Source organism: Rhodotorula graminis (genome assembly GCF_001329695.1).
Source record: "Rhodotorula graminis WP1 unplaced genomic scaffold RHOBAscaffold_8, whole genome shotgun sequence".
Classification (NCBI taxonomy): Eukaryota; Fungi; Basidiomycota; class Microbotryomycetes; order Sporidiobolales; family Sporidiobolaceae; genus Rhodotorula; species Rhodotorula graminis.
This window is the reverse complement of record NW_017264935.1, coordinates 832,556-854,390: the sequence shown is the minus strand read 5'-3', so window position 1 is coordinate 854,390 and position 21,835 is coordinate 832,556. Positions and strand designations below refer to the sequence as shown.

The 21,835-nt window shown below is 68.0% G+C and overlaps 10 protein-coding genes across 10 annotated transcripts; 6 read left to right on the top strand and 4 right to left on the bottom strand.

Annotated features, from left to right (window-relative positions):
- Positions 1–74: 74 nt before the first annotated feature.
- On the top strand, positions 75–1,971 carry RHOBADRAFT_48618 (uncharacterized protein; the record flags this gene model as incomplete). The annotated part of the gene is made up of 6 exons (XM_018415163.1): positions 75–167; positions 423–579; positions 646–846; positions 917–1,535; positions 1,633–1,654; positions 1,752–1,971. The coding sequence occupies 6 exons, from the start codon at positions 75–77 to the stop codon at positions 1,833–1,835; spliced, it is 1,176 nt and encodes a 391-aa protein (XP_018270480.1). The 3' UTR covers positions 1,836–1,971.
- Positions 1,972–2,841: 870 nt separating this feature from the next.
- Positions 2,842–5,672, bottom strand: RHOBADRAFT_15633 (glycosyltransferase family 39 protein; the record flags this gene model as incomplete). The annotated part of the gene is made up of 8 exons (XM_018412269.1): positions 2,842–3,281; positions 3,372–3,514; positions 3,592–3,754; positions 3,856–4,350; positions 4,429–4,524; positions 4,597–5,338; positions 5,467–5,512; positions 5,581–5,672. The coding sequence occupies 8 exons, from the start codon at positions 5,670–5,672 to the stop codon at positions 2,842–2,844; spliced, it is 2,217 nt and encodes a 738-aa protein (XP_018270479.1).
- Positions 5,673–6,206: 534 nt separating this feature from the next.
- Positions 6,207–8,272, top strand: RHOBADRAFT_54252 (uncharacterized protein). Its single transcript, XM_018417219.1, has 6 exons — positions 6,207–6,468; positions 6,551–7,194; positions 7,314–7,457; positions 7,550–7,747; positions 7,841–7,912; positions 8,009–8,272. Exons 1-6 carry the CDS (start codon positions 6,267–6,269, stop codon positions 8,213–8,215), a joined length of 1,467 nt encoding a protein of 488 aa, XP_018270478.1. The 5' UTR covers positions 6,207–6,266; the 3' UTR covers positions 8,216–8,272.
- Positions 8,273–8,435: 163 nt separating this feature from the next.
- On the top strand, positions 8,436–9,040 carry RHOBADRAFT_44918 (uncharacterized protein; the record flags this gene model as incomplete). The annotated part of the gene is made up of 3 exons (XM_018414510.1): positions 8,436–8,693; positions 8,764–8,880; positions 8,960–9,040. The coding sequence occupies 3 exons, from the start codon at positions 8,436–8,438 to the stop codon at positions 9,038–9,040; spliced, it is 456 nt and encodes a 151-aa protein (XP_018270477.1).
- A 483-nt stretch (positions 9,041–9,523) lies between these two features.
- On the top strand, positions 9,524–10,105 carry RHOBADRAFT_44917 (uncharacterized protein; the record flags this gene model as incomplete). Its single annotated transcript, XM_018414509.1, has 3 exons — positions 9,524–9,748; positions 9,836–9,925; positions 9,992–10,105. The coding sequence occupies 3 exons, from the start codon at positions 9,524–9,526 to the stop codon at positions 10,103–10,105; spliced, it is 429 nt and encodes a 142-aa protein (XP_018270476.1).
- Positions 10,106–11,043: 938 nt separating this feature from the next.
- Positions 11,044–13,055, bottom strand: RHOBADRAFT_37439 (uncharacterized protein; the record flags this gene model as incomplete). The annotated part of the gene is made up of 10 exons (XM_018413434.1): positions 11,044–11,455; positions 11,533–11,596; positions 11,686–11,746; positions 11,846–12,013; positions 12,084–12,245; positions 12,315–12,367; positions 12,427–12,452; positions 12,522–12,695; positions 12,772–12,802; positions 12,908–13,055. 10 exons carry the CDS (start codon positions 13,053–13,055, stop codon positions 11,044–11,046), a joined length of 1,299 nt encoding a protein of 432 aa, XP_018270475.1.
- A 298-nt stretch (positions 13,056–13,353) lies between these two features.
- Positions 13,354–14,990, top strand: RHOBADRAFT_44915 (uncharacterized protein; the record flags this gene model as incomplete). The annotated part of the gene is made up of 3 exons (XM_018414508.1): positions 13,354–13,389; positions 13,451–13,805; positions 13,873–14,990. 3 exons carry the CDS (start codon positions 13,354–13,356, stop codon positions 14,988–14,990), a joined length of 1,509 nt encoding a protein of 502 aa, XP_018270474.1.
- Positions 14,991–15,107: 117 nt separating this feature from the next.
- RHOBADRAFT_15720 (uncharacterized protein) lies at positions 15,108–17,073 on the bottom strand (the record flags this gene model as incomplete). The annotated part of the gene is made up of 7 exons (XM_018412274.1): positions 15,108–15,381; positions 15,439–15,617; positions 15,706–15,938; positions 16,026–16,230; positions 16,306–16,524; positions 16,619–16,819; positions 16,897–17,073. Coding segments are annotated over 7 exons (1,488 nt in total), but the record flags the coding sequence as incomplete, so codon positions are not given.
- Positions 17,074–17,678: 605 nt separating this feature from the next.
- On the top strand, positions 17,679–19,012 carry RHOBADRAFT_54249 (uncharacterized protein; the record flags this gene model as incomplete). Its single annotated transcript, XM_018417218.1, has 3 exons — positions 17,679–17,769; positions 17,827–18,133; positions 18,201–19,012. Exons 1-3 carry the CDS (start codon positions 17,710–17,712, stop codon positions 19,010–19,012), a joined length of 1,179 nt encoding a protein of 392 aa, XP_018270472.1. The 5' UTR covers positions 17,679–17,709.
- A 433-nt stretch (positions 19,013–19,445) lies between these two features.
- On the bottom strand, positions 19,446–21,114 carry RHOBADRAFT_44912 (uncharacterized protein; the record flags this gene model as incomplete). Its single annotated transcript, XM_018414507.1, has 5 exons — positions 19,446–19,952; positions 20,038–20,124; positions 20,431–20,795; positions 20,858–20,957; positions 21,025–21,114. 5 exons carry the CDS (start codon positions 21,112–21,114, stop codon positions 19,446–19,448), a joined length of 1,149 nt encoding a protein of 382 aa, XP_018270471.1.
- Positions 21,115–21,835: the final 721 nt, after the last annotated feature.

The following is a 21,835-nucleotide window of genomic DNA, read 5'->3' as shown; positions in this document are numbered from 1 at the left end:
AGCGACTCGAGCCGGGCTTTGAGCGTCGCACCGTCGGGCCGGCCTTCGCGTCCCTCCCTCTCGCACCACCCACCATGTCGACCCACGAGACCCAGTTCAAGCAATCGGCCCACAAGCTCCTCAGCGTCCCCGGCCCGGTCGAGGTCACGGACGAGGTCCTGTTCGCCGTTGAGTCCCCGCCCTCCTCCTCCCCCGCGGCTTCCTCCTCGTCGACTCGCTCGGCCACGCGAGCCTGCGCAGCCATCAGAGGCACAGCAGGACAGACGCAGAGCATGTGTCGGTCCACACGAGCGCAGCCGAGCACGCACACTGACTGTTGTCGTCCCCCACCTCCCCCCCCCCCTCCCTCCTCGTCGCTCCACCTTCCTCCGACCGTCCCTCGCGCCCGCACCACCACCACCCACCCACGCGCCCGCCCGCAGAATGCCCACCCGAGCATGTCGCACGTCTCGCCCGCCTTCGCGCCCGTGTTCGGCAACTGCCTGCGCATGCTCCGCCAGCTCCTCTACACCGACAAGGGCCAACCCTTTGTCATTGCTGGCTCGGGCACGCTCGGTTGGGACCTCGTCGCCGCAAACTGTGCGTCCCTCGCCTCCCTCTTCCTCAGAGACCTCGTCGACGAGAGCTCACCCGCACGGAACGCAGTGATCGAGCACGGCGAGAAGGCGCTCGTGCTCAACACGGGCTACTTTGGCGACGCGTTTGCCGACTGCCTCGAGGTGTACGGCGCAAAGGTGACGCAGCTCGGCGCCGCAAAGGTCGGCGCGAGGCCGTCGCTCGACGAGCTCGAGGCGGCGCTCAAGAAGGACCAGTTCAAGCTCGTCACGTTCACCCACGTCGACACCTGTGCGTCCCACCTCTCTCTCTCTCTCCTCAGGAAGCAGTCCTGACCCTGTCGACACCGCGCGTCGCACAGCGACGGGCGTGCTGTCGGACGCCAAGGCCATCGCCGGGACGGTCCGCCGCGTGTCGCCGTCGACGCTCGTCATCCTCGACGGCGTGTGCTCGGTCGCGTCCGAGGAGATCCGCATGGACGCGTGGGGCATCGACTGCGTCGTCGGCGCGAGCCAGAAGGGCATCTCGGTCCCGCCCGGCCTGTCCATCACGGCCCTGTCGACCCGCGCGCTCGCCGTCCTCGACAACCGCGAGTCGCCCATCGCGGCCTACTTTGCGTCGTACCGTCGCTGGCTCCCCATCATGCAGTCGTACGAGTCCGGCACCCCGGCCTACTTTGCCACGCCCTCGGTCAACCTCATCTACGCCCTCGAGGCGTCGCTCAACAGCATCGTCGCGGGCCCGACCTCGCTCGAGGACCGCTTCAAGCTGCACCGCGAGGCCTCGGCCCGCTTCCGCAAGGAGGCGCGCGAGCTCGGGTTCGAGACGGTCGCCGTCGAGGACGACGCGTGCGCCAACGGCATGACGGCCCTGTACACGCCCCAGGACGTGCCGCCGCCGGCCCTCATTGGCGCGCTCGCAAAGCGCGACATTGTCATTGCCGGCGGCCTCCACAAGGACATCAAGACCAAGTACATCCGGTGAGCTCGCGCGCCCTCCTTTCGCCTCGGTCGTCCGTCTCCTTCTCTCTCTCGAGCAGTACTGAGACTGACTGCACTTGTGCTTGTCGGCTCACAGGTTCGGCCACATGGGCGTCAGTGTGAGCCTCCCTCTCTCTCTCTCTCTCCCACCGCCCGACCCGGCTCGTCCTCGTCCCTCGTCCTGACTGACCCCCTCCCGCCCGCCCCCCCTCGCAGGTCGTTGAGCGCCCGACCGACGTCGCAAAAGTCATGGACGCCCTCCGCGAGTCGCTCGCAGAGGTGGCGCCCAAGAGCAGTTGACTCGCAAAGCTCTGAGAACCGGGGGCCGGTCCGTAGGGCGCGCACGAGCCCTCTCTTTCGCGTCTCTCTCTCTCTCTCTCTCTGTCCTCCTTTTTTTTCGCGAGCCTGGAATCTTTATCAAAGCCCGTTCGTCTTTTTCGGCCGCGCAGGACTTGAGAGGAAGAGAGAGAGAGAGAGAGGGTGCGTGTTGCAGGGATGCGAGAGAGAGAGAGAGAGAGAGAGAGAGAGAGAGAGAGAGAGGAAAGAGGTGGGCACGGCGAGAAGGAGGAAAGGGAAGAAGAGAGAGGGCGAGAGGCAGCACAGCGTACCCCTCACTGCTCGTCGGCGACGTCTCCCTGCTCGACGTCGACGTCGTCGTCGACCACCTCGTCGACCTGAGCGTCCCCATCGAGCGCAATGTCGGCCTCGTCCTCCCCGGCGCTCTCGCTCCTCTCCTCGACCGCGCGCTCCCGCTCCTCCTCCCTCTCCCTCTCGCTCGTGTCCTCCTCCGCCGCCGCATGCCCCGCCGCCCTCCCACCGCCCGCCTCCTCAGCCTGCACGATGGCCCGCACAGGGAGCGCGCTCGTGCCCTCGGCCGCAGCCGGGATCGCGACCCCCTCGCCCGCCGCCTCGTCGCCGCCGCCGCCGTCGCCAGCGCCCGGCGGCGCCGCCGGTTGGTCCGCCACGACGCGCGTAACGTGCGCCGCTGCCTCCTCCTGCTCCCGCTCCTGCTCGCCGCCGTCGTGCTGCACGGCGTCCTCGCGCCCGGCCGCAGCGCGCTCGGCCTCGCCCACGGGCGCGAACAAGGGCCCGTCGCGCTCCTCGTCGTGGACCGGCGCGGCGGCGGCGTCGTGAGGCGCGTGAGGCGCGTGAGGCGCCGGCGGGACGGCCGACGACTCGGGCGCTTTGTCGGCGGGGACGAAGCCGGCGCGGCCGGGCTGGACCGCGGGCGCGATCGAGGTGGCGGCCGAGGCGCCGGCGGGGTCGAGAGAGGGGACGTGCGTCGGGTGGTAGGCGTCGTACTGCGTCAGGGAAGACAGTCGAGGTCAGTGGCGCTCTCGCAAGAGAGAGAGAGAGAGGGAGAGAGAGAGAGAGAGAGAGAGAGAGACGGCGAGGGACGCACCGACGGGTGAAAGTCGGCGCAGCTAAAGTCCCAGTTCTTGCCCCACGTCTTTGCCCTGTCGCACTTTGCCCTGGTCCACTCTCCCGCGTACGCGAGCGGGCTCAGGGCCCACCACGCGACGACGGCGGCGGCGACGAGGGCGCCGACGACGACGAGGCGCACGCGCGGCCGGAGGCGCGCCGTCGCGAGGTCGAACGCCGTCGCCGTGAGGAGGAGCGCAAAGTACAGGGCCGGGAAGTAGTGGTGGAGGAAGAGCTGGCGGCCCATGAGGAAGAAGGGTGCGTAGTGCAGGAACCAGCCGCAGAAGAGGAAGGTGGCGACGCGGTCGTAGAAGACGACTTGGGCTGCGACGAGGGGCGACGACGTGAGTGACCGAGTCGAATGTGCGTCTCGCCGTCGCGCAACACGAAGAGAGAGAGGGAGCGAGGACGCACAGTGCGCAAAGTCCTTGTACCCTCGCTGCGCCCGCAGGATGAGCAGGCCTCGCACGCCGGCGTACGACAGGACGGCGAGCGTCGACAGGGCCCACACGAACGGGTTGCCGATGAGGTACACCTGGCGGTGGTCCTTGACCCAGCTGCGAGTGCAAGCGTCGTCAGGACCTCGTGCGGCGCGGCGAGGAGAGGAGGAGGGAAGGAGGGAGGAGGGACGCACAAGTTGATGCCGCGCAGGAGCAGAGGCCAGCTGTGAGGCCTCGAGTCGTACGCGTGGCGGTCCGTCAGGCCCTGGTTGGTCTGCCACATGACGGCCTGCAGCTCGGCGAACTTTTGCAGGAACGACGGCCGGCGGTAGTTGACCTTCTTGGCGTCGGGCGGAACTGTTGCGCGCGCGATGAGCGGGCGTAAGTGACGAGTCTCATGAGGGTCGGGCGAGGGGCGCAAGAAGAGGAGAAGGAGGGAGAGGGAGAGGGGAACGCACGCATGGCGTGCGTGTTGGTCTCGATGTACCACAGGGCGTTCTCGCGACTCGGGTTCTTGTTGCACGTCACCTCTTGCTGCTCAAAGCCCCAGTCGGGGAGCTTGACCTTGTGGCTGAACAGGTAGCAGCCCGTGAGGGCGTGACGCAGGCGAAACTTGGTGCGGAGCGTCTCGAGCTGCTTCTTGGCGACGCGGCCCTCGGACTCGGCCTGGTCGATCTCGACGACCCAAAAGTCGTTGGCGTCGCCCTCGAAGCCCTCGAACCCGTACGCCGACACCTCGTTCTGGTAGTCGACCTCGGTCACCTGCGGCCGGATGTCGTGCGAGTGCAGCTTCTTGTGCGTCGACGGGTGGTGCAGCACGATCGTCGTGCGGTCCGGGATCGGGTGCGGCGGAGCGTGCGTCTCGGGGTCCGGGATCGAGCCGTCGGCCGTAGAGTTGAGCACGAGCCAGATGTTGTTGTCGTCGCGGTGCGGGTACAGCGTGATCTGTTGCTCTGCGGGCCGAACGACGACGACGAGCGTCAGGGGTCCGTGCGTCGCTCAAGGAGAGAGAGAGTGAGAGAGGGACGCACGCTTGCTGCCGCCGGGGTAGGTGGCCGGGTGCGAGTGCAGGTACCCGCCCTGCGTGTGGACGTGCCGAATCGACAGGCGAGAGCCGATCATGACGTCTGTGGGAGGGGACCATCAGGACCTGCTGGCTATCGACAGTGTCCGACGAAAGAGAGAGAGAGAGGACGCACCGGCGAACGTGTCCTCCATGCCGTGCCCTCGGAGCGTGTGCTGGAATTCCGAGCTCATGAAGCCGTCGCCCTCGCCCGAGTTGCTCAGGATGGCGAAATGGATCGCAAACATCGACACGTAAAAGACGACGGGGACGGCGATGAGGCACGCGGCGCGGGCGGCAAAGTGGCGCGCGAGGAGCGGGACCGGGACGCGCAGGTCGCCGAGGAGGAGCCACAGCTGGACGAGGGTAAAGACGCCGACGGTCGCGATCGTGAACAGGCCGACCCACTTGCACGACACGACGGCGCCGAGCGCGAGGCCGGTCAGGGTCAACCAGGCCCACCACCGGCGCGAGAAGGGCCCGACGCGGCCGGCGCGGTCGCGCGCGACGTCGTTCTCGTTCGAGAAGCCGACCCAGAAAAAGACCGACAGGGCCGTGAAAAAGATGAGGGGCGAGTCGAGGAGGATGAGGCGCGACTGGGTGATGAGCCCGTTCTCGAACGTGACGAACAGGGCGCCGAGGAGGGCCGTCGCCGGGCGCAGTTGGAGCGCGCGCAGGGTGAGGTACGACATGGGGATGAGGGCGAGGCCGAGGGTGGCGGGGAGGAGGCGCATGGCGATGTAAGGGACGTGGTCGGGCCCGTACTCGCGGCCGATGTCCTTGAAGTCGAACTGGCCGCCCTGGAAGCCCGAGGCCCACGCGACGAGCGTGATGAGGAGCTTGGCGAGCGGCGGGTGCACGTCCATGAAGAACCGCGACTGGATGTACCTGTGCGCGGCGAGCGTCGTCAGGACTGTCCCGGGGCTGCGAGAGGCGCGAGAACGCACTTGTTGGCGAACCTGCGAGGGGACAAGAGGAGGGTCAGCGAGCGGTCCTGCACCTCGACCTGGCGCGAAAGAGAGACGAACCCGCCAAAGTGGACCTCGTCGAACCTGCGTACGGAGAGAGAGAGAGAGCGTCAGAACGACGCGTTCAAGAAGGAGAGAGAGGGTCGACGCACACGACGCTCGAAGGGCGGCCAATCTTCCAGTAGCGCACGACGGCTCCGACGAGGGTCAAGCCGAGCAAGATGCGCGACTCGCCGTGCTGCATGGCCTCGAGGCCGCCGCCGCAGCGGTGCCAGAAGCCGGACGCGCGAGCGCGTGGAGCACCTCGTCCCCTCGAGGCGCTGCGCTGGCCGGCGTCGTCGCTGAGCGAGGGTTTGCGGGTGCGGGTCGACAGCGAGGGTTTGGCGGTCTGGCTGTAGGGGCTCGGCGGGTAGGCTGGCGGTGCGGGTGCGGCGGTGGGTGCTGCGGAGGGCGACGACGACGACGAGGTGGACGAGGCGAGCGGGCGGTCGTGGGCCGAGCGACGCGCGCGCAAGGGTTCCATGGCGGGCGCAGTAGGGTGCGCTGAGGCGGGTGCACTCGCTGTCGGTAAGCTGCGGCAGTTGGGTGGACGTCGAGGGAGAGAGCTGCACCGCCCTCCCTTGCTCTCGACCACCAGCTCGCTCTTGTCGCACTCCGCCAGTCGAGCACTAGAGCACCGCCAACCTACTCGCACACCTCGCACAACCACCCTCGCACTCGAACCCACCACCGCCCGAGCCGTCCCCGACCCGACTCGCTCGCATCAGCCTCGCCGCCCACTTTCTTCCCGACCTCGCCCCGACTGCCTACACCCGTCGAGCCAGTCCATCCGCCAGCCATGAGCACTCAGGAGCAGCCGCAGCAGCAGGACAGCCAGTGGCGTCCCATCGGCGAGGCCGTCGGCGCAGGCGACGTCAACGTCGAGGTCATCGAGTCGCTGTGCATGGAGTGCCACGAGCAGGGCGAGACCCGCATGCTCCTCACCGTCATCCCTTACTTCCGCGAGGTCATCGTCGTCTCGTTCCGCTGCGAGCACTGCGGTCCGTCACTCTCTCTTGCCACCTTCCGGCCCGCGGCTCCCTCTCTTCCTGCACCCGAAACCTGACACGACTTCCCCGACAGGCTACAAGAACAACGAGATCCAGTCGGCGGGCGAGATCCAGCCGCTCGGCGCCGTCTACACGGTCAAGTGCACCTCGCGCGACGACCTCGACCGCCAGCTCGTCAAGTCGGAGCACTGCACCATCTCGATCCCCGAGTACCAGCTCACGATCCCGCAAGGCCGAGGCCAGTTCACGACCGTCGAGGGCGTCCTCGCCGACACGATCCGCGACCTCCTGCACGACCAGCCCTTGCGCAAGATCCAGCACCCGGACCTGCACGACAAGATTGCCGAGCTCGTCGCCCGGCTGCGCATCCTCGTGCCCGACGTCGAGCTCCCCGAGCTCCTTGACGCCGACAACAACCCGATCCCGTACGCGACGTCGTCGTCGAGCGACATGCCGACGTTCACGCTCAAGCTCGACGACCCGTCGGGCAACTCGTTTGTCGAGACCCGGGGCGGGCTCGGCGACCCAAAGTGGGCCAAGCGCGAGTACGGCCGCGATGCGCAGCAGGACGAGGCGCTCGGGCTCAAGCACGACGACGAGGCCGACAAGGCGACGAGCCACTACCCCGAGGAGGTCCTCAGCTTCCCCGGCGTGTGCAGCTTGTGCGGCAGCGAGCTCGAGACGCTCATGAAGAAGGTCAACATCCCTCACTTCAAGGTGCGTCCCGTCTTCTCTCCTTCTCTCGCAACGTCGGGCGCCCGACTGACCTCTCTCGTCCTTCCCTCCTCCTCCTGCCCCCTCGCCCCGTCCTCGCTCGCTCGGCCCCCTTCCTGCAGGACATCATCCTCATGTCGACCAACTGCCACGACTGTGGGTACCGCGACACCGAGGTCAAGTCGGGCGGCGCCATCGCCGACAAGGGCCGCAAGATTACGCTCAAGGTCGAAGAGTCGGACGACCTCAGCCGCGACATCCTCAAGGTGCGCCTCGCTCTCTCTCTCTCCTCGTCGAGCGAGTGACGGAGCGACACCTGACCTGGCGACCGCCCTCGCTCGCGCCCGCAACCCCACAGTCCGAGACGGCGGGCCTGTACATCCCCGAGATCGACCTCGAGCTCAACCCGGGCACGCTCGGCGGGCGGTTCACGACGCTCGAGGGCCTCCTCCAGCAGGTGTACGAGGAGCTCGACGGCAAGGCGTTTGCGCACGGCGATGCGGCAGCGCCCGGCGCGACCGACAACATGCAGGTGTTCTTGGGCAACCTCAAGAAGGTGCGCCCCGCGGCTCGGTCCTCTCGTCGTCTCCTTTTCTGCGGCTCTCGACGCAGGGACTGACGATCATGTCGACTCACTGCTCGCGTGCAGGCCATGGCGGTCGAGACGCCCTTTACGGTCGTCCTCGATGACCCGCTCGCCAACTCGTTCATCCAGTCGCTCGTGCGTCTCCCTCTTTCTCTCTTCTCTCTCCCTTTTTCCCATGTCCGACACGCCGTCGAGCCGCACTGACGCTCCCCTGCACGCCCCCACCCGCAGTACGCGCCCGACCCCGACCCGTCCCTCACCCAGGAGGACTACGAGCGGTCCCACTTCCAAAACGAGGAGCTCGGCCTCAACGACATCAACGTCGACGACTATGGCCATGTCGAGGTTCCCGAGGGAGACGAGGCAGACAAGGCGGCGGCGGCGGTGCCGGGAAAGGCGGAGGAGGAGAAGAAGGGCGAGGAGGAGGTCAAGGCGTGACGAGTTCGCTCGCCTCGCACGCACGTGAATAATAGACGTCTCTCGCGTTCTACTGCCGCTCGACCGTCTTTTGCCGGGCCGGTGTCGAGAGGCTCCTGTCCTCGGCGTGTCCGCGGACGCACGAACCGCTGTCGCTCGCTCAAGCCGTCCTCGGCTCGCTCTCTCTTGGCCCTGCTTCTCGCTCTCACCTTCTCCCGCACTCTCTCGACGCCACCACATCATGACCGGCCGTCCCCAGCACCTCGGCAAGGAGCTCCCGTCGAGCGTCGATCTCGCCATCTCGGACCTTGAGTTCGCTTATGTGAAGCATAACGACCACGCTCGTGCCGCGGACGACCTCGTCACCACCTGGCTTTGGCACGCCAAGGGCCTGCTCAAGGAGCACACGGACGGCTGGACGACCGAGCAGTGGTCCGCCGTCCAGCGCGAGCTCGTCAACGTCAAGAACTCGGTCGCTCGCGGTGCCCAGCACCAGGCCGTGCGTCGACCCTTGTGCCCTCTCTGTCCCCCCGACGAGCGCTCGTTCACTGACGAGCCTTCCTCTGCAGCTCCCCGACTTGCGCTCGCCGCACACGCGCCACATGGTGCCCATCCTTGGCGCGCTCGAAGACGCCGCCGTCGCCGCGAGGCGCCTCGAGGAGGCGCTCCACAGCGGCCTCGGCGAGGTGCGTCCCCTCTCCTTCCTCTTTGTCCAACATTCTGCGAGCTCCCGTCCTGACTAGCTCGAGCCTGCGCACGCAACAGGATCACTACGACCGCTCGCTCTCGAGGCGCCGTATGGCCGACGACGAGCGTTTCGGGTCCCACACTTCGAGGCGCTACTAGCTCGGGCGGCAGGAGCGTTCAGGACGGGCGAGGAGCGTCGAGACCTTGTTCTGGGCGAGGTTGTAGCGGTCGCGAGACGCAACGGCGAGAGAGATTTGGATTCAGACTGCTGCGCCGACTGCGCTTCGCCGCTCGGGCCGCTTCTTGGGGAGATCTCGCGCGAGGGAAGCTTGAGTCAGCCGAGAGCGTCTGACGAGCGCTGTCCTCTAACTTACACAAGCATCTCTCGCTGAGCTGGCCTGCCCTCGGGCGGGAGCGCGGACCTGCTCAGCCTCGAGAAGCCATCGCCGCGAGGTGTCGGCGGTCAGCCCGCACCTGCACGCGCCTCGCCACCTGTCCGCGTCTACTGCCGCTGTCCGTCACGTCGGAAGGTCCGCGGACCCGCATGGCTGCTCCGCTCGTCGTCACAAGCTCGGCCGCTCTCGCCTCGACCTCTCTTTGCTTCCTGCCTCGCCTCTCTTCAGCTCTCGCCATCTCTCCAGCATGTCTGCCGAGAAGCATGGCGTCGAGCTCTCGCTCGAATCCCTCGTTAGCGGATGGATCGGCTTCCATCCGGACGGCGAGCGCGACCGAAAGGAGGCCGAGCGGTGGCTGCGCAGCATGGTGACGCTCCTCGAGCGCTCCACGCTCCAGGCGAGCGACTGGGCTTTGGTCGAGAAGGAGGTCGACCGGTACAGGGAGTATCTCGTCGAGGGCCACTGGCGGAACGTCGAGCGTCTCCCCCCTCTCCCTCGTTCCGTCTCGCCAGGTCAACGACCCGCAACATGTCCTGACCAGCCTCTCTTGCACCTACAGCTCGTCAAGACGGACGAGGCCAGCATGCAGCACGCTCTACCCATCCTGAGCAAGCTCGCCGGCCTCAACTCAGCACTCGCGCACGCCCGGGTCCGTCCTCTTCTCCCCATTCTCTCACCCCTGGCAGCACTCTGACGTCTCTTGACCTCGGAACAGCTCCTTCACGCAGGTACGGCATCGCACTCGCTCGCCAGGCGGTACACCGCCGACTCGGAAGCGTACCCGCACGGGCCCTCGCACTACAAGCTGCAGCGCTCGAGGCCTTTCTAGCTTGCAATATCGAGCACATCGAGCCGTCTATGAGGAGCTGCGAGGAGAGAAGGCCCGCGAGAGCGAGAGAGCGAGAGCGAGCGACGATAGTGCGCCCCGCTCGGGCCTCCTCCGGCAGAGTCTGTGCGCCGCTCCACGCGCTCTGCCTCTCTCTCTCTCTCTCTCAGAGTACGTCGACCTCGCAGAAGCACGAGCAGGCGCTCGACGCGGCGCTGCTCGCTCACGGGCGTCGCAAGCTCGCGCGCAGGCAGCATATCTCGATCTCTCTGGAAGAGCGTACAGGCTACACCGCACGGCCCATTGCAGGACAAGCTACAGCGAGGGATACGCAGGAGGCGCACGAAAGCGCGAGAGGGACAAGGGCTGCGCGAGACGGCGAGTCGGGCGAGGGAATGGGGAAAGAGGGACGGGTCGACGAGGACGCGAGGCGGTGCGTGCGTCGGGCTCAGGCGGCTCTCGCGGCTTTGCGCTGTCGACTCGAGAGAGCGGCCGAACGAGCCGGAGCGAGCCAGGTGGCGAGCAGAAGCGAGAAAGCGAGGGCCGCATTTCGTCGCTCTCGCTCAAACACGAGGGGGGGCAACGACAAGATCTATTGAGCAAACGAGACCGACGACACAGTGTACAACCAATGCTCCCTCTCTCCCTCGCTCTCTATCCCCTCGCGACGCCATCCACGAGCGCCTCGCCCACCGCGCCCTGGTGCCCGTGCATCTTGCCGCCAAGGTACCCGAGCGTGTGGAGGCTGTTGTGCGCCTGCGCCGGCTGGCTGCTGCTGACGACGAGGTGGTACACGTTGAGCGACAGCGAGACGACCATGACGAGGACGCCCCACGCGAGGAGGGCCATGGCGGCGAGGCGCAGGCGCTGGTCGCGAGGGTCGGTCGAGCCCTTGAAGAGCGAGAGGACTGGGTGGGCGCACGGCGAGGAGGGGCAAGGGGTCAGGCGTGCGGCTCTGTGAGGCGGGAGAGAAGAGAAGAGGGAGAGGGAGGGTGAGAGGGGGACGCACAAAAGACGGCGGGGAGGATGAACGAGATGGTCGTGCTGCCCGTCGCGCCGACAAAGCCGAGGACGACCTCGAGGCTCGACACAAACATGGCAATGACGAACGTCGAGAAGAGGAGCACGCCGCTCTCGATGACGAACCGTCCGAGCGGGATCTCGTCGCCCGAACCGTGGTCGGACGCCGCCGATGCCGGCTCGTCGTCGCGGTCGCCCTCGGTCGGCTGGACGGGGAACAGGAACTTGTCGAGCGAGGCGCGCGCCGGGTGCAGCTGGAGCGGGTACGAGAACAGGACGAGGATCGTGATGCCGACCTGGCAGAACGAGACGAGGCGCGTGCGTGGGTACATCCTGTGGCCCGGGTCGAAGCGAGCGTCAGGGGCTCGTCGCCGCCGAATGAGGGGCAGAGAGGGACACGGAGGACGCACTCGATAATGTTGCCGCCGACCGCTGCGCCGAACGTGAGGTACCCGAGGATGCCGAGGATCTCGTCTGCGTCGGCTCAAACTGGTGAGCGTCCGCTCGACGACGAGGCAAAAGCTCCTCACGACAAGACGCAGAGAGGACGACGCGCGACGCACAGATGATGGCTGCACCGCCGATCGACGTCCCAATGACGAGGTTGAGCCGCGCTTGCGAGTTCTGCGTCGTGGACACCGCGCGTGCAAGGGAGGTCAGTGCCCGACGGTCGTCTCGGTCGTGCTCGTCCCCCCGAACGCAAGACAGGCCAGCCCGACTCACCGTCCGGACCTCGTTGTACACGGCAAACACGTTCTGGGCGCACGTGAACGCAAAGACCTGGACCGGGAGGCTCTGGATGAACGACGGCCCGAACCGGAACAGCTCGACGTCGCCCGACGGCGGCAGGTGCTCGTGCGAGACGAACGTGTAGAAGACGACGACGAAGATCTGCGGGACGTCGACGGTCAGGCGGGGCGGCGAGGGAGGAGGGAGAGGGAGAAGGAGCGAGGGGACGCACGAGGTAACCGATCGCACAGAGGGCGATGTACGACGTCAACTTGAGGCTGTCGAGGCGGCGCAAGAATGCGAGTGGGCACAGGAGCGTCATGGACGCGAGGATCCACAGGCGCCGGTCGAGCAGGACGCTGTCGGTCAGGTCCGGGTTGAACGAGTGCACGACCTGGGGGCGCGAGTGCGAGTCAGTCAGGCTCGAGGAGTGGGCAGGGCAGAGAGAGATGGTGGGGCGCACCTTGGGGACGAGGGCGCCGATGACGATGAGGTACGAGATGGAGACGCCGAAGCCTGTGCGGGAGGGAGAAAGGTCAGTGGGGTGGTCGGCGTAGTCGGCGGGCGGGACGCACACTTGAGCGCGACGGCAAAGTCGAACCTGCGGGTCGGCGACTTGTCAGGTCAGGTCTGTTTCGAGGCAGAGGAAGATGAGGAAGGAGGGACGCACAATCGTGCGAGGCCGGGATAGGTGAGGGTGCTGAGGGACGAGAAGCTCGCGGCGCGGTGCGGTGCCATGGCGGCGCTCCGGGTCAAGAGGTACAGGCCGAACGCGGCTGCGCCTCCGCAGACCATGACCATGACGATGCCCGGGATGAGGCCCTCGCCGGAGAAGGCGTGCGCCCTGCGAGGCGCGAGAGGGAGTCCCGAGGTGAGCTGTGGGTCGTCCAAAAGAAGACGGGGAGAGGGGCGTGGCGCACATTGCGAGTGAGCCAGTGCCAATGATGGTGTCTGTTTGTGCATGGCAGGGCGGGTGCAGGAGGGAGAGGGAGGGAGGGAAGAACGATCAGCTGATGAGAAGTCGAGGAGGGAGGGGAGTGGGAGCAGGGGGCGCACTGGCGAGGTTGGCGATGCACGACACGACGGTGGCCTTGCCCTCTCGCAGCTCGGGCTTGACCTGGACACCTGCAGACCCTCCGAGGAGCGGGGTCGCGTCGGTCTGGCGGTCGTCGTCCCCACTGGACGAGGTGCGCGGACTCGGCATGGTCGACGGGCGCACAGGTCGGTCGAGGGGCGGGGCTGGCGTCTGGCACAGCTCTGAGCAGGTCTGGCCGGCACACTGCTGGTCGGGGCGAGGGTGAGCGGAGCAGAGAGAGTTGCGGCTCGCCTTGTCGCCGCTTGGCTCTCGTCCTCACGCTCCGCTGTCGACCAGTGACTGCAAGAGCACAGCGTGCATCTGCTGCGCGACCAGCCAGTGCATCTTGCTGCACGCGGCCCCGCCGTCACGCTCGTCGCCGTCCTCGAGCCTCCTGCTCGCCTCGCTCAACGGCCTCACGACCGGCATGGCCGCCTTTGACGACGCCGACGCACAGACGCAGGTGCGTCATCGCTCGACTGAAGCGCTTAAATCGGCAGGGCCTGACATCTCACCGGTTACAGAGCCGGCTCTGCGCGCTCGACGACTTCCTCCTCGCCCTCATCTTCGCGCGGTCGGGCTACACTCGCGGCTACCTCACCATCTGCAAAAGGATCAGCCCCGTCATCGACTACCTGTTCCACAGGGCCCCCGCCCTGCGGTCGCCCGACCAGCTCCTGTCGTTCTGCCACCACCTCGAGCGCGAGCCGTCCAGGGTCCGCGAGGTCAACTACCTCTTGATCGACGCGCACTGCGAGTTTCCCGTGTGGAACCCTCCAGGTGCAGGTCTCGAGAGCCCTCGAGGACGTCGGCTGCAGCTGCCGACCGGGGCCGAGCTGTCAGAGCTGGTCGAGCTGGCCGACGAGTGGGTTCCGCCAGGTGCGTCCCACTCCGTCGTCTGCCCGCCCGAGGTCTCTGACTGACGCTGTCTCTCGACACCACGCAGAGTTCCCGTCCGGTCGTCTCGTCGCCGGTCCCGCACTCGTCCAAGACCTGCTGCGCGCGCTGCCGCTCCACCGCCTGCGCGTCGGCAACCCGCCCTTGGCCACGGCGGTCCTCACGCGCGAGTTTGTCGAGTCGTCACCTCTGCAGGAGCTCGCCAGACTCGACATCGCGCCGTACACGCGCCCTGACAACGAGCTCGGCCGGCTCTTCCGCCTCGACCCCGACAAGGACCCGAGGTCGAGCGAACGCGAGCACGAGCACGACAGCCCGTCGGGCCCGTCTCAGCAAGACCTCGCCCGGGAATTCCTCGCCAGCCTGTGCCTCCTGCCGTCGCTCAAGCGCTTGTCGTTCGGCGCCCTTGGCTGGGACCTGCCCGTCGGGTTCCTCAACATCGACCCGCCCGGCGCCCTCCCGCCCCGGTCTCTGCGCGTCGAGCGCTTCGCGCTCCCGAGCTCGTTCATCCTGCCCGTCGAGGTGTGCAGCCTCGCCGCAGCACTCGCCATCGGCCTCACGTCGTTCGAGCTCGACGCGATCGGACTCGGCGGCCAGCTCGACGACCTCGTCATGCGGCTCCCGCCCACCCTGAGGCGCCTCGTCGTGCGCATCGGTCGCTCAAAGTGCCCTTGCATCTACGACACGTCCTACTCGGGCGCGATCAGCGCGGCGGCGCTCGACCTGCCCAACCTCGTCTCGCTCGAGCTCAAGGGCGACGTTGTCTCGCCGTCGACCCTCGCCGGCATCCAGCGCCTCGAGCACCTCGAGCGCCTCACCCTCGGCGAGCACACACAGTACGACCTCGCGGCGCTCCTCGCCCTCCTCCCTCGCCCCGCGCCGCCCGACGCCGTCGTCCCTCCCTCCTCGCCGACCACCCCGCCGCGCCCGCTCCGCCGCCTCACCCTCGACATCTGCTCCTGCCCTCCCGACGACGAGGACCTCATGCGCTCCAGGCCGGGCACGGCGCCGAGGTGGCCGAGCGGCTTTGGCGCGGCCGACGCGAGGGAGCTCCTGCGCGAGGCGGGCCCGTGCGGCGTGGTCGTCGAGGGACCGGTGCGGTGCGCAGCGGGAGCGTGCGAGGGCAGTGGGGAGGTGCATGCGTGTCACGGGTGGTGCAGGACGTAGCGAGGACGAGGCTTGCGACGGCGAGACGAGACGCGGCGAGACGAGGCGAGTTGAGAAGGACGTGCAATGAGTTTCACCAGGACTCGCTCTCGCCGAGAGAGTCGCACGTTCACGAGTTCATTGCGCCTCTGCCCCCGCTCTACTTTTCTCCTTCCCATCCTCGACCGCCGCCGTCGCCCGTTCCCGCTCCTCCCTCTCCCTCACCCTCCTCTCGAGCTCCTCCCGGCCCTCCCACCTCGCCCCGCCTCGCGCACGCCACTCCCACTCGCGCAGCGCCGCCTCGTCGACCGTCTTGCCCTCGAGGTCGTCGTCGTCGCGCAGGAAGGTCGTGCCGGCGAGTTCGGGCGGGAGGAACGTTTGAAAGACCGGGTGCGCGTAGGCGGGCTCGTATCTGCGCCGGAACGGGTGTGAGAGAGAGAGAGGCGGAGGAAAGGACGAGAGGACGCACAGGTACTCTTTCCCAAACCCGAGCTGCTTCATGAGGCCAGTTGGCGCGTTGCGGATGTGGAGCGGGATCGGGAACTGGTCCGAGCGCTTGACGAGGGCTTTGGCGGCGTTGTACGCGTTGTAGACCCGCACCGACTTTGGCGACTCGGCGAGCATGACAACGACTTGCGCGAGGATGCACTGCGCGCGCATCGAGAGGGGGAGAGGAAAACGGTCAGGGAGGTCGCCAAGAGCCCGAGAGAGAGAGATAAAGAGAGCGAGGACGCACGTCGCACTCGGGCATGCCGACGAGCTGCGTCGCCTGGTACGCCGCCAAGGCCTGCGGGAGCGCGTGCGGGTTGGCGAGCCCGATGTCCTCACTGGCCATGCGCACGAGCCGCCGTGCGACGTACAGCGGGTCGTCGCCGCCCTCGAGCATGCGCGCGAGGTAGTACAGCGCCGCGTTGGCGTCGCTGCCCCGCACCGACTTGTGCAGAGCCGAGATCGTGTCGTAGTGCGCGTCTGCGAGCGCGAGAGGGAACCCGAGTCAGTCGACGTTGGGCTCGTCCTGCAGACGCACACCTGAGAGAGTGGAACGAGCCGACGTACCTCCCGACCGGTCGTACTGCATGTGCGCCTTCCTCAACCCGCGCTTGAGCTCCTCGCGGTCGATCGCCCCTCCTCCTCCTCCCTCGGCGTCACTTCTCCTCGTCGCCGACAGCGCGAGCTCGAGCGAGCTGAGCGCGACGCGCGCGTCGCCGTCTGCGGCCGAGGCGAGGAACCGCAGGAGCGGCGTGTCGAGCGCGCCAGTGTGCTCAAACACGGGGTCGGGAGCCGTCGAGACGGGAGCTGGACGACTTGAAGGCGCTGCGTCCGGCTCGGGCTTGACGCCGACGACCTCGCGCGCCTCGGGCAGGCGCTCGCCCGTCTTCTGCTCGTGGAGGAGGCGCAGAGCGCGGACGAGGATGCGGAACACGTCGTCCGACGTGAGCTTCTGGAGGACAAAGACGCGGCACCGCGACAGGAGGGCCGTGTTGACCCGGAACGACGGGTTCTCGGTCGTCGAGGCGACGAGCGAGATGGTGCCGGCCTCGACGACGGGGAGGAACTGCGCACATGGGGCGCGAAAAGGTGAGCGCGTGTGCCTGAGCGAGAAAGAGAGAAAGAGAGAAAGAGAGAGAGAGAGAGCCGAGCGAACGTACCGCGTCCTGCTGCGCCTTGTTGAAGCGCTGGATCTCGTCGATGAACAGGAGCGTCTTGCGGCCCGTGATCTTGAGGACGTTCTCGGCCTCGGTAAACACCTCGCGCAGCTGCGCCGTCGTCGCGTTGGTCGCGCTGAGCTCTTTGAAGATGGACGAGGTCGTCTTTGCGATCACGCGCGCGATCGTCGTCTTGCCCGTGCCCTGCGGGAAAGACATGCTGTCAGTCACGGCGATGCCACGCGCGCGAGAGAGAGACGGGTGGCAGGAGGAAGACGAACCGGGGGCCCCCAAAACAAGCACGAGCCGAGGTTGTCCGACTCGATGAGGCCGCGCAGAAGCGCGCCCTTGCCGAGGAGGTGCTCTTGTCCAACGAGGTCCTCGAGAGCTCGTGGCCGTACGAGCTCGGGCAGAGGCTTGGCCGCCTCGAGGAAAGACGTCGTCGAGGTACGGGGCTTCTTGCTCGACGATGGGGCCGGTGCGGCTCGACGAGCGACGGGCGACGACGAGGGAGGTGCGTCGCGTGAGGCGGCCGAGGTTGGCGGACCCTTGCGCTTCTTCTCGCTCGTCTTCTTCGAAGCAGTCGTGGGCGCAGTGGCGCTCTGGCTCGCGGAGGACCCAGGGGCGGACGAGCAGCCAAAGTCGAGGTGGAGCCCGACAGACTGCTCGGTCGTGAACTTGCCGCAGATAGGGCTACATGACAGGGAAGATGGATCAGCTCCTTGTGTCGGCCGGGCCGCCTAAGAGAGAGCGGGAGGGGGCTCACCACTCGACTGTTCCGAGGGAGGAGGGAGGAGTGAGGTCAGGGATACGTCGAGGAACACGAGGACTGGCTGGGCGCACCGAGAGTACTCATCGCGAGTCGCTGAGCGGTACTGAGGCCGGATCGAGCGTGTCGTTGTGGGCGGATTCGAGGCGAGAGGGACGCGGTGGTGGACGACGCGCTCGAGCTCCTTCCCACCACCGCTCTCGCTCCAGATCGGCTCTGGCGAGTGACAGACTACAGTCAAGACCCCGTGCAGCACGCACGAGCTTCAGCGCAAGCGCCCCGCCGCCGAGAAGGCGTTAATCGTCATCGCTCCGCCGCGTCTTTGATGAACTCGTCGCCGCCGTCCAGCGCGCCAGCCAAGCGCAGGAAGAAGCAGCCCAAGTCGGTGCGTGCCTCTCACTACCTCCTCACTTCGAGCCGGACTGATCCCCTCGTCCTGCAGTGCCGCCTCGTCCGCCTCCCCACCTCGGTCGTCCGCCTCATCTTCAGTCACCTGGAGGACCTCCCGCTCGACCAGATCTGCATTTGTCGGGCCCTTCATCCTTTCCTCCTCGATCGGCTGTACAGCCTGGTCGGCCTCAGCACAGTGCGCAAGATCCGGTCGTTCGCGTCGGCCCTCGCCCACCATCCAGAGCGCGCCCGGCTCGTCATCACCCTCAGGCTGTACGAGAAGGCCTTCACGAGCGGAAAGGACACGGTCATCGATCTCCAGTGCGGCGACAAGGGCGCCGGGCAGCTACACGACTTCGGTACGCTCGCCTCCCTCTCCCGACCCTCGTCTCTTAGTCCCGCACTCACCTTCGCTCGCGGCAACAGCGACAGCGCCATCGTGCGAGGACGTCATCGGTATCGGCCTGCTCAAAGACATCATCTGCCGTTTGCCTGTCGTCCACCTCCTCGTCATCTGGGGCGACCAGCTCGCGAGCCACCTCTTCTCGCCCGACACCGTCGCCCAGCCCAATTTTCCCCGACTGCGCCACCTCTTCATCGTCTGTGAAGTCAACCCGCATAACGCGAGTGCCCCGGACTTGTGGCGTCATCTCGGCAGTCTCTCGAGCCTGGATCTCCTCATCGTGCACCACTTGAACTCGTCGGCCGCCGGCGACGTGCTCAACCTCGACACGGCGACGCACGTCGCGCCGAGGTCCATCCTCGTCAAGCACCTCATCGTCAAGAAGGCCCTGTCCCTCGGGCCAGGCTTCCGCCGCATCCTCCAGAGCCTTGCCGTCGGCCTGAGGGAGGTCGAGATCGATGGCTGGGTCGTCTACCCGTCGCTCCTCGACGACCTCGCTCTGCTGCCACCGACGGTCGAGCGCCTCGAGATTTCGCTCGGGCAGGCCGGCTGTGCGCCGCCGGATACCGCCGCCGACGTGGCGTTCCGCAAGGGCATGAGCATCATGGACCGTGCGCGGCGCGACGACCTCGGCCTCTCGACTCGCCCGCTCTCGACAAGCCTCGCCTCGCTCCCGAACCTCGTCACCGTCATCTTGCAGGGCGACATCGTCTCGTCGGCCACCTTCGAGTACCTCGCCGACCTCGAGCACCTCAAGTGGCTCCGCCTCGGGACCCACACGCGCTTCTCGACCGACGACGTCGTCGACTTTGTGTGGGCCGCCCCCGCGCTCTAGACGCTCTGGGTCGAGATCTGCAGCTGCGTCCCGCTCGAGGCTGCGACCGATAGCCCGCCGCCTCGCCGTGCCCGCGCTTCCGCACGCGCCCCGACCTCGACCGCGACCAAGCCCAACTGGCGGCCCAATTTCACCCTCGACGACGCGCGCACGATCGTCGACGAGTGCTGGGCGTGCGGCGTCGGCGTCGCAGGGTCCATCGTCTGCGCGACGGGACGCTTGGGCGTCGGGCCCGGCGAGCACGAGTGCGAGGGGTGGTGTGCAGCGGCGGCGCGGGCGACTTGAGCGGCTCTCGAGGTGTGCAACGAGACGAGGCTTTCACGACGGACATGTGCTCTCGAGAGACGGACGGGTGAGGCGAGAGAGAGAGAGAAAAGCGCGCAACGTGTCCCAGCACCTCGTCGACGACCCTCGTTCCCTCCTTCCCTCCCTCTCACCCAAACAGCGGGCTCTCAGGCGCCCTCGCCCGCCCGAGCTCGCCGGCACTCGTCCTCCTCTGCCTGACCGCCACCGAGCGCGGGCTCTCGTGCGCGTGCGCCGTGAGCGCTAGCTGCGCCTGCGCGTGCGCCCGGCCGGCGAGCGCGAGTTGCGGGCCTCGAGCGGGCGAGGGCGGCCGGCGAGGTGCGCGCGCCGCAGGGTGCTGGGGAGGTGGAAGGTGCTGGTGCTGGTGCGGGTGCTGGTGCGGGCGAGTGGGCTGAGGGGGCAGTGGCGGCAGGGCGAGGGGCGAGGGCGCGTGCGAGGGGGTTCGAGCGGGGGAGGGAGGGCGGCGCGGGGGTGGGCGATGAGGCGGGAGGGCCGGCGAGGCGACGAGGTGAGAGAGGGAGGACGATCGACGATGCTGCGTGTGCGAGGGCGAGTGCGGGAGGGCGAGCTGGGCTGGTGAAGGTGCGCGTCGGGGAGGAGGAGGCGGGAATGGGTCGTGCGGCGCGTAGGTGGGTCGCTGTGCGGACAGGTGTGGCGGGAAGCCCTGCGGGTCGAGCTTCCTTTCAGTCGAGAGAAGAGAGGAAAGAGAGAGTGGGGCGCACGGAGGAAAACGACACCGTGACGCTCTCGCCCCTCCACGCGATGCCGCCGCCCGGGAGCTGCTCGACCTCCTGCATGCCCTGGAAGCTCTGCACGTCTGGGTGACCTCGTCAGCAGGAGGCTCCTCGCTGTACGAGAAGCGCGACCCGCAGAGCGAGAGAAAGGAGACGCACGAACCCCTCCCCACTCGCCTCTCTCCGTCCCTCGCGCCACTCCCTCCTCTCCCTCCTCGCCCCGCCCGCCCCTGCCGCCCATCGCTCCTCATCATCCCTCGCTCCACCCCGCTGCGCCCAGCTCGGCCCCGCGCCGCCCTCATCGCGCCTCGCGCGCCCTCGCCCATCGTCCTCGAGCCCGTCCTCGAGCCCGGGCCCGAGCGCGTCCAGCAGCCCAGCGACCGGGTCGAGCCCGCCGAGCGGGTCGAGCGCGATGCCCGACCCGGACTCGCGCAGCACCGCCGACGAAGTGGACGGGGCCGGCGAGCGAGCGCGGCGCGGCGCGAGGCCGTGCGGGTGCGGGTGCGAGGGCGGCTCGGGCAGCCGCGAGAGCGAGAGCGGGTGCGGGTAGCCGCCTGGCGGGACGCGGAATCCTGGGAAGGGGCTGTCGGGGGTCGCGCTCGGGCGGCGGCGGGCCGAGGGGAGCTGGTGCTGGTGCGGGTGCGGGTGCGGGTGCGGCGAGCGCGCGGGACGTGCGTCGCGAGGCGGCGGCGGCGGCGGCGGGGAGGGTCGCGCGAGCGAGGCGTCGTACGCTCGGCGCAGGGCGGCTGCTCGAACGAGACCCGGGTCAGAGCGTCCCGAGAGAGAGAGGAAAGTGGGCGCAGCTCACGGTCGCTCAGGACGCGGTACGCCGCCGCGAGGTCCTGGAACGCGCGCTTGGCCGCCTCGCGCTGCTCTGGCGGCGCTCGGTCCGGATGTCGATCCTTTGCCTGCGGGCGGGGTTGGCGAGCGGCGTCAGTGGCGCGCGAGGAGGGCGGGAGGGAGAGAGGGACGCACGAGGCGGAGGTACGCTGCGCGGACCTGCTCGGGCGTGGCGCTCGGTGAGAGCGAGAGAAGCGCATAGTGCGAGGGCGGCGGGGCGGCCATGCGCGGGCGAGCGGCGCGAGAGGGCAAGCGAGCGAGGAGGAGGAAGAGGAAGGGAGAGGCGAGCGAGCGAGAGGGACGGCCCGGCTCGAGCGGCGGTGTGGACGGTCCGCGGACAGACAAGGGGGTCGCTCGCAGCCCGAACGAGATCGAGCCGCGTCATGCAGGCGAAGAGACAGAGCGAGCGAGGAGGCCAAAGCGCTCGCGATCTCGGACCTCTCTCGCTCGCCGCACGTCCCCAACGGGTGAGAAGCTCCGCCCTCGTTGCACCCGTCTCTCTCTCGCGCCCACCACGCCGCCCGCTCGTCCCCTCGCTCGCTCGACGGCCACGCTCGGCGCCAGCTCAGCCCTTGACAAACTGTCCAGCCGCCTTGCGCGTGTAAAAGCTGTCGGTGCGCGACGTGCCAATGTTGACGACTTTGGGGCACCCGTCGCGGCTCTTCTCTAGTCGGACGCACTCCTGCGGGCGGCGGCGAGGGGGGGTTGAGAGCGAGGGGAGGGGGATGAGGGGGCGGCGTGGTGGGCGCGAGAGAGAGACGGGTGCAACGAGGGCGGAGCTTCTCACCCGTTGGGGACGTGCGGCGAGCGAGAGAGGTCCGAGATCGCGAGCGCTTTGGCCTCCTCGCTCGCTCTGTCTCTTCGCCTGCATGACGCGGCTCGATCTCGTTCGGGCTGCGAGCGACCCCCCTTGTCTGTCCGCGGACCGTCCACGTCTCATTACTTC

Bases quoted from the DNA above. Each gene is read 5' to 3' on its own strand.
- RHOBADRAFT_54252 (XM_018417219.1), top strand. From the start codon at position 6,267: ATGAGCACTCAGGAGCAGCCGCAGCAGCAGGACAGCCAGTGGCGTCCC. The intron at 7,195-7,313 runs GTGCGTCCCGTC...CCCTTCCTGCAG, and splicing joins TCAACATCCCTCACTTCAAG to GACATCATCCTCATGTCGAC. The intron at 7,748-7,840 runs GTGCGCCCCGCG...GCTCGCGTGCAG, and splicing joins TCTTGGGCAACCTCAAGAAG to GCCATGGCGGTCGAGACGCC.